Here is an 11,295-nt window from a genome sequence, read left to right as displayed (position 1 = left end):
CGAAACAGGCTCCAGGCTCCGAGCTGGCAGTCAGCACAGAGCCCGACGCGGGGCTCGAACCCACGAACCGCAAGATCATGACCTAAGCGAAAGTCGGACGCTTAACCGACTAAGCCACCCAGGCGCCCCCCCCCCCATGGCTTAGTGATTTTATAACTGGAAGTTAGTACCTTTTGATCCCTTCACCAGTTTCATCCACTCCTCCACCCTCATCTCCCCTCTGGCAACCACCAGTATGTTCTCTGGATCTGTTAGCTTGTTTTTGTTTTATTTGGTTATTTTTTAGATTCCACATGTAAGTGAGATGGTACAGTGTTTGTCTTTGTCTGATTTATTTCACTTAGCACGATACCCTCAAGGTCTTTCTTTATTGTTGCAAATGGCAAGATTCCATTCTTTTTTTAATGTCTGAATAGTATTCTGTCGTATATGTATGGAACTGTTTTATTTATTTTTCTTTTTTTTCCCCCACTGGGAAAAGAGTGTCTTCATTGAAATACTGCAAAGCAGTGAGAACAAGTTCTGAGAACTATTTTATATTTTAAAGGCCATATCATCTGAATTTTATGAAAAGTTCTCTTTGACCAAAGAGACTTAAACAAAATCCCAGACTTTTTTTTATGCTGTTCAGTTTAAAGAAATGTTAAAATTTTCTCCTCTATGTAGAACAGTAATGGGTACCTCGTAGGTGCTTTATAAGTATTTGTGGAATGAATGGATGCAAGTCCCTGTGCTATGTTTTGGAGAACCCCCAAATGAGTGAGAAAAGTCTTCACTAGAACAGGCTGCAAGTGAGGTGGGGGAGAGATGGGGATGCGGGCGAGGACAGTTGCAGGCCTAGTCCAGAGAGAGACTTGTCCAACTTAAACTGCTCATCCATCAGAACTGTCATCTGACAGCTGTTAGCTGAGCTGTTAGATCAGCTGTCATCCTTGCCAGAACCAGCCAAAGCTGAATTTACCCCCTTCTGTGTGCTCACAGAGCCTCATGTGCATACCCCTATTATTACTTCCTTCCTTCATCATGTGCCTACAGAGTGTGTCCTCTCTGTCCAGTGTTCTCAGCCCATGTGACGTTTACCTGTCAGTGGAAGGCAAATATCACATCAGGTGGCGAGAAGTTCTACGAAGAAAAATAAAACCAGGTCAGATGACAGAGTGCTGGAAGGGAGTAGTAGCTGGCTGGATATAGTGCTCAGGGAAGGCTTCTCTGAAAAGGTGACATTTGAACAGGGCCCTGCATGGAGTAAGGGAGCAGGCCTTACTGCACTGTATCATCTCCTGCTAGGCTGCCACGAGGTGAGGCCTAATGGGATTCATTGTTGCACTGTAGGTGCTCAGGATATGTCCATGTGATGGAAGGTAGAAGGGAACAAGGGCAAGAGCAGATTGGCTGGTGGGTATGGGTGTTCTGGGAACATTCTTGTCCAAGGAGTCAGGCCCTTTAGCTCCCCTTTCCTTTTGAGCCAATCATCAGTTTTTTTCTCTGACTGATCATTCCCTTAAATGTTCTCCTCTTTGGGCTACATATTTCACCTGGGGAATTTTTGAAGGATGAGGGATACCTGCTTCTATACTGTACTGCAGCATATTCCTGCTACTTCAGCAAAGAAAAATTAATAGAATGACTTTTTTTTCCAGAGCCTTATACATGTCATCTCTAGTGCAAGCAGGAAAAATAGTTAACTCTTACACAGCTGGACTTCTTGTGTACTGTCAAAACTACCTGAATCATTAGCTCCTTAAGAAGTTCCCTGGGAGGGGTGGCTGGGTGGCTCAGTCCGACTTCAGCTCAGGTCATGATCTCATGGTTTGTGGGTTCGAGCCCCACATTGGGCTTTGTGCTGACAGCTCAGAGCCTGGAGCCTGCTTTGGATTCTGTGTTTCCCTCTCTCTGTTTTTCCCTCTCTCTGTGCCCCTCCCCGACTTGTACTCTGTCTCCCTCTGTCTCTCAAAAATAAATAAATGTAATTAAAAATTAAAAAAAAAGAAGTTCTGTGGGGACCGGAGTTTGCTCCAGTACCTCTAAATCAGAATTACCAAGTTAAGAGGTCTAAGGAGAAGCAAACATTTCCTGGTTTTAAGACTCTCAAAGATAATTTCTCCCCAGGTGAAAATTAATGGCTGAACCACACTGGGTATGGACCAGGTCTGAGAAATGTGGAAAGTCAGGTAGACTGTAAATAAGTTCTTGAGAATCTAGCCAAACTGTACAACAGTGGAAAAGAATGGATTGTAGTTGCCCACAACCAGTGGGTGGATCCCAGGAGCATACTATTGAGCTGCAAAAGGAATTATAAAAGAATGTCAACAGTATGATATTTATATTGAGTTCCCAGATGTGCAGAACTAACCAGGTTTTCACACTGAGATACCACCTCACGCCAGTCAGAGTGGCTAAAATGAGCAAATCAGAGAACTCTAGATGCTGGCGAGGATGTGGAGAAACGGGCACCCTCCTACACTGTTGGTGGGAATGTAAACTGGTACAGCCCCTCTGGAAAACAGTGTGGAGGTTCCTCAGGAAACTAACAATAGAACTCCCTTATGACCCAGCAATAGCACTGCTAGGAATTTACCCAAGGGATACAGAAATGCTGAGGCATAGGAGCACATGTACCCCAATGTTCATAGCAGCACTCTCCACAATAGCTAAAACATGGAAAGAGCCTAAGTGTCCATCAACAGACGAATGGATCAAGAAGATGTGGTTTATCTATACCATGGAATACTACATGGCAATGAGAAACAATGAAATCTGCCATGTGTAGCAACATGGATGGACCTTGAGGGTGTTATGCTGAGCGAAATAAGTCAGGCAGAGAAGGACAAATACCATATGTTTGCACGTATAGGAGGATTAGGAGGAACTTGACGGAGGAACAAGGGGGAGAAGAAGGGCGGAAATGGTGGGGGAAAGGGAGAGAGGCAAACCATGAGAGACTCTTGAATGCTGACAAAAACTGAGGACTGATGGATGTGGGGGGGAGGGGGGGATGGGCATGGAGGAGGGCACTTTGGGGATGAGCACTGAGTGTTATGTAGAAACTAATTTGACAATAAACTATTTGTAAAAAAAAAAAAAAAAAAAAAAACCAGGTTTTTATGAATACAAATGTGGGAAAATGATTTTTAGAAAAAGTTAAAAAACGGCAAATATAAAATGCACAGTAATGATGGCCTCTGAGTGGGGTATGGGGGAGGGGGTCAGGAAAGGGCACACAGGAAATTCCAGCATATTTATAATGTCTTTGCTTGGACCTAGTTGTTAGGTATATGGGTATTTGTTATCTTATTCTTCATACCTTTAGATTTTATAAATATATTTTGTATGCTCTATATTGAAAACGAAAAAAAAAAAAAGAAACACTTGGTTTTTAAAAGGATGTCACACACAAAATAAATAAATCCCAACCAGAGTGGCATTTTCAACCTTCCCTCTGTGCAGACCAAGTGTGTGTGATCTGTAAAGCACACTGGAAGTGACGTGGCTTTAAACGGTGGTTTAGTTGGTCCCATTGAACCCCCATCCAGAAGCTCGGACGGGTCATGTGATAAATGGCTCTGACAGGGCATTGTTCTCCTCAGATAAATTAAGCCACTGTTCCGTGGCTGTGCATATTAATGGCACTGCTCTTTTAAGCGTTCAAGTTTATTTCCATTCTTTGCATTGTTGGATACTTGCATGGGTTTTAGAAAACTAGCTTCAGCAACACTCTCAAAGATGTGGATGGAGCATAGCTTCCTTCTTGTAACCTAGAGAGAGGAAATCAAGTGTGGCCAAGTGCGTTTACCCAGCCCGTCCCTGCCTCTGAGTGTACTAGAAGCCTGTACTCCCAAATTCTTCAGTGTGAAATGTTTTCTGATGGTTTCAGGTTTTTAGAAATATCTTCTAAGTCACTTTGGTCATTACATTGGGGAATGTTTCAGTTATCTATTGCTGATGTAGCAACCCAACCCTCCAAATTTAGTAGCATAAAACAATCATTTGTTCTTAATTCTCATAGCTCTGTGACTTGGGCTTACCAGAGTGCCTCTCTTGGAGTCTTTTGTGTTTTTTTTCTGTAGGTTGACTTGGGTTCACCTGGTGGTTTTCACCTGTGGTCTTCCACCATAGGTTCACTGTCACCGGGGGCTGCAGTTAACTAGGGCTTGACTGAGCTGCAAGTCTGAGATAGCCCATTCACCTGGCTGGCAGTTGATGCTGGCTCTTGGCTGGAGCTCAGTGAGGGCTGGCAACCAGAATAGAATGCCTACACATAGCCTCTCCGTATGACTTAGGCATCTCACAGCATGGCAGCTGAGTTCCAAGTGGGAGTGTTCCCAAGAGTGAGTGTCTCCCAAGGACAGGAAGTTAAAGCTGCCAGGCCATTTAAGTACTGGGCCCTGAATTGGCACCACATTCTTTCTCTGCTGTGTTTTATTGGTCACAGCACTCAGGCCAACCCAGATTCAGTGGGATGGGGGAAGAAACTCCAAAGATCATGTTGAGTCGGAAGAGATATTTTTGTGACCATCTCGGGAAAAGTCTGCCAAAGATAATCACTTTGAGATCTCATGCCTGAGATCAATTTTGTATCAGGAACCTAGGTTAACTTCACTTTATCATGGATCTTGAGAAACAAAGTAGATTTTGTGTGTCCACATGACGGAAAAATTAAGACCAGGTTGTCAGCATGGCCCAAAATAAGTACCTCCCACTCAGAATCATGGGCTTTTGGAAGATTCCTGGGAGCTAGCCTATTCCTTCAGTGGTTGAAGATGTTTAATCAGTCATTACTGGGCATCATTGTATATATTTGCATATATGGCATGGTCACTCCAGCCTACAAATTGCCTGTCACTCGACAATTACTTTTCATTAAAAAAATTTTTTTTTTTTTTGAGAGAGAGCAAGCAGGGGAGGGGCAGAGAAAGAGAGAGATTCCCAATCAGGCTCTGTGCTGCCAGTGCAGAGCCCGGTGCAGGGCTCAAACTCATGAACTGTAAAATCATGACTTGAGCCAAAACCAAGAGTCAGATGCTCAACTGACTGAGCTATCCAAGCACCCCGCCTTTTTATTTTTAAATCCTCTCAGCCCTACAGAAGAATCACAAGACTAGAACAAAGAACTCCTATATGCCTTTCATCCTATTAATGTTTAGCCATATTTGCCTCATCATTCCCATCCCCCAGCTCACTCATGTTCACTGTCTATCTCTGTGTGCGCGCGCGTGCGCGCGCATACACACATATACACACACAGATTTTTCCCAGAACATTTGAGAGTACACACAGATTTTTCCCAGAACATTTGAGAGTAAGTTGAAGACATCATGACCATTTACCCCCGGGAATGAAGACATTCTTTTGTATAACCACAGTATGATTATAAAAATCAGAAAATTTAATTTTGACATGTTATTGTTACTTAATTTACAGTCTATATGCAGCTTTTGCTAGTTGTCCCAGTGAGATCCTTTATAACATTTTATTCCCCAGTCCACGATCCAATCCTGGCTCCCACGTTGCGTTTAGTTGTTTTGTCTCCTTTGTCTCCTTTAACTTTGAGCAACTCTTCAGCCTTTCTTCTTCATGACCATGACATTTTTATTTTTATTTTTATTTCTTTAAAGATTTATTTTTGGGAGAGTGCTAGCAGGAGAGGGGCAGAGACAGGGGGAAAGAGGATCTGAAGCGGGCTCTGCGCTGACAGGCTGACAGCAGTGAGCCTGATGTGGGGCTCAAACTCATGAATTGCGAGATCATGACCTGAGCCAAAGTCAGACGCTCAACTGACTGAGCCACCCAGGCGACCCTTGACCATGACATTTTTTTTTTAATGTTTTATTTATTTCTGAGAGAAAGAGAGAGAGAGAGACAGCATGAGCAGGGAGGGTCAGAGAGAGAGGGAGATACAGAATCTGAAACCGGCTCCAGGCTCTGAGCTGGCAGTCAGCAAAGAGCCCGACGTGGGGCTCGAACCCACGAACTGTGAGATCATGACCTGAGCCGAAGTCGGATGCTCAACCGACTGAGCCATCCGGGCGCCCCGACCATGACATTTTTAAAGAGTACAGGCCAGATATTTTGAGGAGTGTCCTTCAGTTTGGGTCAGTCTGCTGTTTTTCCTGATTAGACCCAGATTGTGCTTTGGGGGCAAGAATCCCACAGAAGGCATGTTGGTTCCTTCTCAGTGCATCATATCAGGAGGCCATGATGTCAGGTTGTTTCATTACTAGTGATGGTAGCTTTGATCACTGGGTTAAGGGAGTATCCACACATTTCTCAGATATAAAATTGCTCTTTTCCTCCCTAGAAAGTAATAAACTCTGACCATAAACATTGACTTTTCAGAATGTTGGCCAACCTTTGCTGATGAGGAGGCCACAGACCCTTCCCATCCTGTGGATGGGCTGTGTTCACCGTGCCTGGAGTCAATTGGCTTTAAAGAAACTCAACCTAGATTCCAAGATGTGGAGGAAAAAGTCCTTTGGGGTTCTGCTTTACAGAAACTCACATTCAGAAGTGTGATAACCCTCTCCCAACCCTTGTTCTTGCTGCTCTACTTACACAGGGGTTTGCTCATATTTCCCACCAATCATGGAACCTCAGAATGATGTGTAATCCTGCCTTGTACATCAGGAAGACTTACCTCTTCCAACCCAGCAAAATTTGTGAATCCCCTTTGTTAGATCTTAAATCATTGGAGGTTTTTAACTTTTAAAAATTAAAATGGAATGGGCTACCTGGGTGACTGAGTTGGTTAAGCCTCTGACTTTGGCTCAGGTCATGATCTCACAGTTCATGGTTTTGAGCCCCACATCGGGCTCTGTGCTGACAGCTCAGCGCCTGGAACCTGCTTGGGATTCTGTGTCTCCCTCTCTCTCTGCCCCCCACCACCGAGCGCCCTCTGTCTCTTTCTGTCTCAAAAATAAATAAAAGGTTAAAAAAAATTAAAATGGAAAGCCTATAAAAAAGCAAGATGAAGAATCAAATGACTTGGGTGCCAGCCCTGGCTGTCTCATCTGTTAACCTCTCTTGGGAGGGGTCCTTTAAATACTTAGGAGACTTTGGTTTTCTTATCTCAAATATGATTAATAGTAATTTCCCACCTACCTCACTGGATCATTGTGGCAGTCCAACAAATACTTTTTGAGTAGATGAGGAATTACTTCTCTGAGAGAGTGCCAGGAGTTCCCTTGATTAATTCATATTTAATTTCTTTGAACAGCCAAAGATACCTATTTCTAGGAAATTGGGGGGGCGGAATTTTTGCCAAACTTCATTTGGCTTGCAGTAGTGTGAGCAGAACTGGCCAGAGAGCCTTAAAGCCTGCCAGACCAATGTCACCTGGTTCAGAAGGTCTGTGCTCAGCATATCTTGCCAGGTACCTGACAGGGTGATAAATCCATGTAGTAAGTAGCAAGATAAGATGAGCAGGAAGCTACATACATGGGGATAAATGGGGAATTTTTAAGATTGTATTCTGTATTTTGGTCACTTGCTGTTAAAAAAAAATCTATGATGCTGCACTTCTCTAACTTGAAGGTTATATTTTATGTGCATACATGTGTGTGTGTGTTTGTGTATTCTGATTTATGCTATCAGGAAGGGTCTGGAATAGGGGAAGTAAACAGACTTTATACATTGAGTTTTATCCCAAATAAATTCACCGTTACTTCTCAGGTAGAAATTACTTTTGGATGTGTGCTCCTAGATAATTGGCCCAGTTTTATTTAGAATAGAACCTCACAGTCTGTGGTGTGAATAGAACCTATGTGTGACTTTTCTGTTGAAGCAAGGCTGCTCAGGGCTGAGCTGACATGAGGCTGTCAGAACCTCTCCCATCCAGGCCAGTCTGGCCTTTTCTCCCTGGGATTGTAATCCTGCCATGCATTTCCATCTACAGGTTCCAGGCACACTGATTGAGGGTGTGACTCCATTGTCACATTCCATTCCCTTCTGATAGGGAGCCCTTCAAACCAGACCCAGGGGTGTGTTGGGATCCAGATGCAGGTTTTCTGGTTGCTAAGGGGACTGTAGAATGGATTGGGCCTGCACCCAATTCAAGCTTCTTACTCCTTCCCCCCCATTCCATCCCTGAGGAGCCTTATGGTGGGAGTCGTGTCTGTAGGAGAGTTTCTCCTCCATCTCCTCATTCATGGGCAGAGACACCAGCACACTGCAGGCCCCCTTGAGCAGAGCCTACCTCTTCAGGCACTGCTCAGAGAAGCTCAGAGTGTGTGCTTGCTGAAGGCAGGTCCCATAGAGAACGTGGTTGGACTAGGCTGCATGTGCACAGCCCCTTTGCTTAGTCTCACCAGCTGTGAGGGATCCAGCTGTGACTCTCTGTCAGAACACAGAAGCCACTAAAAATTACCTCTCAGGCTAAGGCATTCAGGACACCCATAGGTGTGCCTCAGGGTGACTCTGGGGATTAGGACACTGCTCTCCAATCAGAGTAGCTCTACTTTTGTCTGCTTTATATGAAAAGCATGTACGTGGGGAGGTAGCTGTATGTATGTGTCACTTAGGTGGTTCTCACCTGGGAGTGATCTTGTCCCTGAGGGGACACTTGACAATGTCTGGAGACATTTTTGGTTGTCACAACCTGGGGTTGGGAGTGACAAGTGCTATTGGCATCTGGTAGGTGAGGCCAGGGATGTTTAGCAGCATCCATTTACCATTAGTAAAATGGTAGATGCTGAAACAATGAAATCTTGCAGTTTGAAACAATGGGGACAGAACTAGAATGTATTATGCTAAGCAAAATAAGTCAGTCAAAGACAAATATCATAAGATTTCACTTATATGTGGAATTTAAGAAACAAAACAGATGAACATAGGTGAAGGGAAGGAAAAATAAAATAAGATAAAAAGAGAGGGATGCAAACCATAAAAGACTCTTAAATACAGAGTACAAACTGAGGGTTGCTGGAGAAAGGTGGGTGGGGGAATGGGCTAAATGGGTGATGGGCATTAAGGAGGGCACTTGGGATGAGCACTGGGTATCATATGTAAGTGATGAATCGCTGGGTTCTACTCCTGAAACCAATACTACACTGTATTTTAACTAACTTGAATTTAAATGAAAAATTTCAAGTCGGGGGGGCGCCTGAGTGGCTTAGTCGGTTAAGCGTCCGACTTTCGCTTGGGTCATGATCTCGCAGTTCGTGGGTTCGAGCCCCGCGTCGGGCTCTGTGCTGACTGCCAGCTCGGAGCCTGGAGCCTGTTTCGGAGTCTGTGTCTCCCTCTCTCTCTGACCCTCCCCTGCTCACGCTGTCTCTCTCTCTCCTAGAAATAAATAAAAATATTAAAAAAAAATTTCAAGTCAGGTTCAAGTTGTATTCATCGGGTTGGGTGATCACACCATTGTGTAGCCCTCAGTCTGACTTTTACTAAGAGAAGATGTTTTCCTGGGCACTCAGAGCTGCCCTTTTAGCATGAGAGCATCATTGGAAAACTGGCCTGTATCTTTCCTAATCCACCTACCACTTGAGGATTGTTTTCCAGCTCAAGTCCAAGTACAGTGCTGATTTAATCATAGTTTTTCCTTACCACCAGGATCTGATTAAGTAAGTCTTTAAGCCTGTGGTGATAAATGGGTCTTTAATATTATGTTGAATTGCTGTTTTTCTTACTGTTTTTATAGATCAAAAACAGTTGAATATTGGCAGTTTCATATGGCTCAATCTGCTACAGGATCGAGAATGACAATTTATAACTTATATACAGATTAATGTATGTTCTTCCTAAAGGAACTCTGCAAATGCTACCTCCCTGTGCAAACTTCTGGGTAAACTCAGCTTCTGAAACTCAGCTGTTATCTAGCTCCTCAACACTCAGTGCTCGCTAGGAGCCACGTCTAGACCAGTGCGCTTATAATGGGCCTTCTTTTAACAGATGTAAGATAGACACCTGCATTTTAATGAAGCGGTATTTCCCTGAGTGGCAATAGGCTTGTCCTCAGCTTTCACATCTTTCCGAAAGCAGGAGAGTTTCTTGTAAACCTTAAGAACCTCAATAACAAAAAAAGACACCTCCTCTTCCCACCTTTTGGCTGAGTTTGTTCCTCAGCATGTAAAGAGGAACTGGATATCGATCATATTTCAGTAAAGGTGAATTATTTTTATATGAAGAAACTGGGGACCTTGAAGACATTGTGTTGAGTGAAATAAGCCAGACACAAAAGGATACATATACTGTATCATCTCACTTCTGTGAGGAATCTGGAATAGTCACAGTCCTACAGACAGAAAACAGAAGGGTGGTTGCTAGGGGCTGAGCGAGGCAGGCAGAAGGAGTTAGTGTTTAATGGGTATGCGGTTCTGGGGAGGGCTGGCGGTGATAGTTGCACTACATTGTGAATGTATTTAATGCCACTGAGCTGTACACTTAAAAATGGCCAAGATGGTAAATTTTGTTATTTGTTTGTATTTTGCTACAATTAAAAAAAAAAAAAAAAAAAGAGCCATCTCATCCATTGCCATATGCTGAAGCCAGATCCAACCCTGGTATTCAACTGAAAAGAGGTAGGACAGTGCCTAACACTTTGTCCTTACATTGTCAGCCAGACTTAAATGAGGTCACAACATGGCATTATCAGCTGGGCTTCCTAAAATCATGTCCCTTCCACCAGGGATACCCTATAGATTCCATATGTTCCTGTTACAGTGTGAATATACTCTGAGGACTTTTTTGAGGGTGTGCTAAGCCTTCCATTTGCTCTTCTTGAAGATGAAATGGTTTAGTATTTTGGAACCATTTGTCTTAGGAACAGAGAGAGGGTTCTCTCGTCAGGCCCAGTAGTCATCTTCTGGTGTGTTTTTGGTTTTCCAGGACAACTTCGAAAGCATATCCACAGTCTCCAAAGAATATGAAGCCACCATACCCAGGGTCGCCTGTGAAGTACCGCTCTCCCAACTTTCCCAGCCAGGAAACACCCAAGAGGAAAGCAGAGAAAGAGAAGAGCAATAAGGAAAGGGAGGGTGCCCTGGCTCAGCAGGCAGCTGGCCTGCATGGAGAGGACGCCCCAGAGAAGCACGTGGTGGACAAGCATGTCACAGAGAAGCATTTGGCCTCAGGAGGGAAGGTCGAGGGCAGTGGAGGTAGGCCTTTCTTGTTGGTGCTGCCCCTGGCTTGGCTTTTCCAAGCTGGTTCTCTCTCTGCCCGGATCCATATGGGAGTCTCATGTTTGGGGCAAGGAGGGAGGGAAGGAAATGTTTCTCTGGGACAACTTCATGCCCTTGTGCTATTTACTCTGGCTTGCACGTTGCCCTTGAGTCCTTGCCCTTGGTCTCCTATGGGTCCCCT

General features: G+C 44.2%; 1 protein-coding gene across 3 annotated transcripts in view; it reads left to right on the top strand.

Annotated features, from left to right (window-relative positions):
• The window catches only part of MAP7D2 (MAP7 domain containing 2), a 116,898-nt gene that overhangs the window by 84,575 nt on the left and 21,028 nt on the right, over window positions 1-11,295 (top strand). For all 3 annotated transcript variants that reach the window (XM_039247407.1, XM_039247406.1, XM_039247405.1), the window contains one exon: window positions 10,822-11,090. In XM_039247407.1, the coding sequence (XP_039103338.1) occupies window positions 10,822-11,090 (269 nt within the window). The remainder of the gene's footprint in view (window positions 1-10,821; window positions 11,091-11,295) is intronic.

The sequence above is a fragment of the Hyaena hyaena genome, unplaced genomic scaffold (assembly GCF_003009895.1).
Source record: "Hyaena hyaena isolate Hyena2069 unplaced genomic scaffold, ASM300989v1 scaffold_295, whole genome shotgun sequence".
Classification (NCBI taxonomy): Eukaryota; Metazoa; Chordata; class Mammalia; order Carnivora; family Hyaenidae; genus Hyaena; species Hyaena hyaena.
Note: the sequence above shows the minus strand (reverse complement) of the source record. Positions and strands in the feature narration are given on the sequence as shown.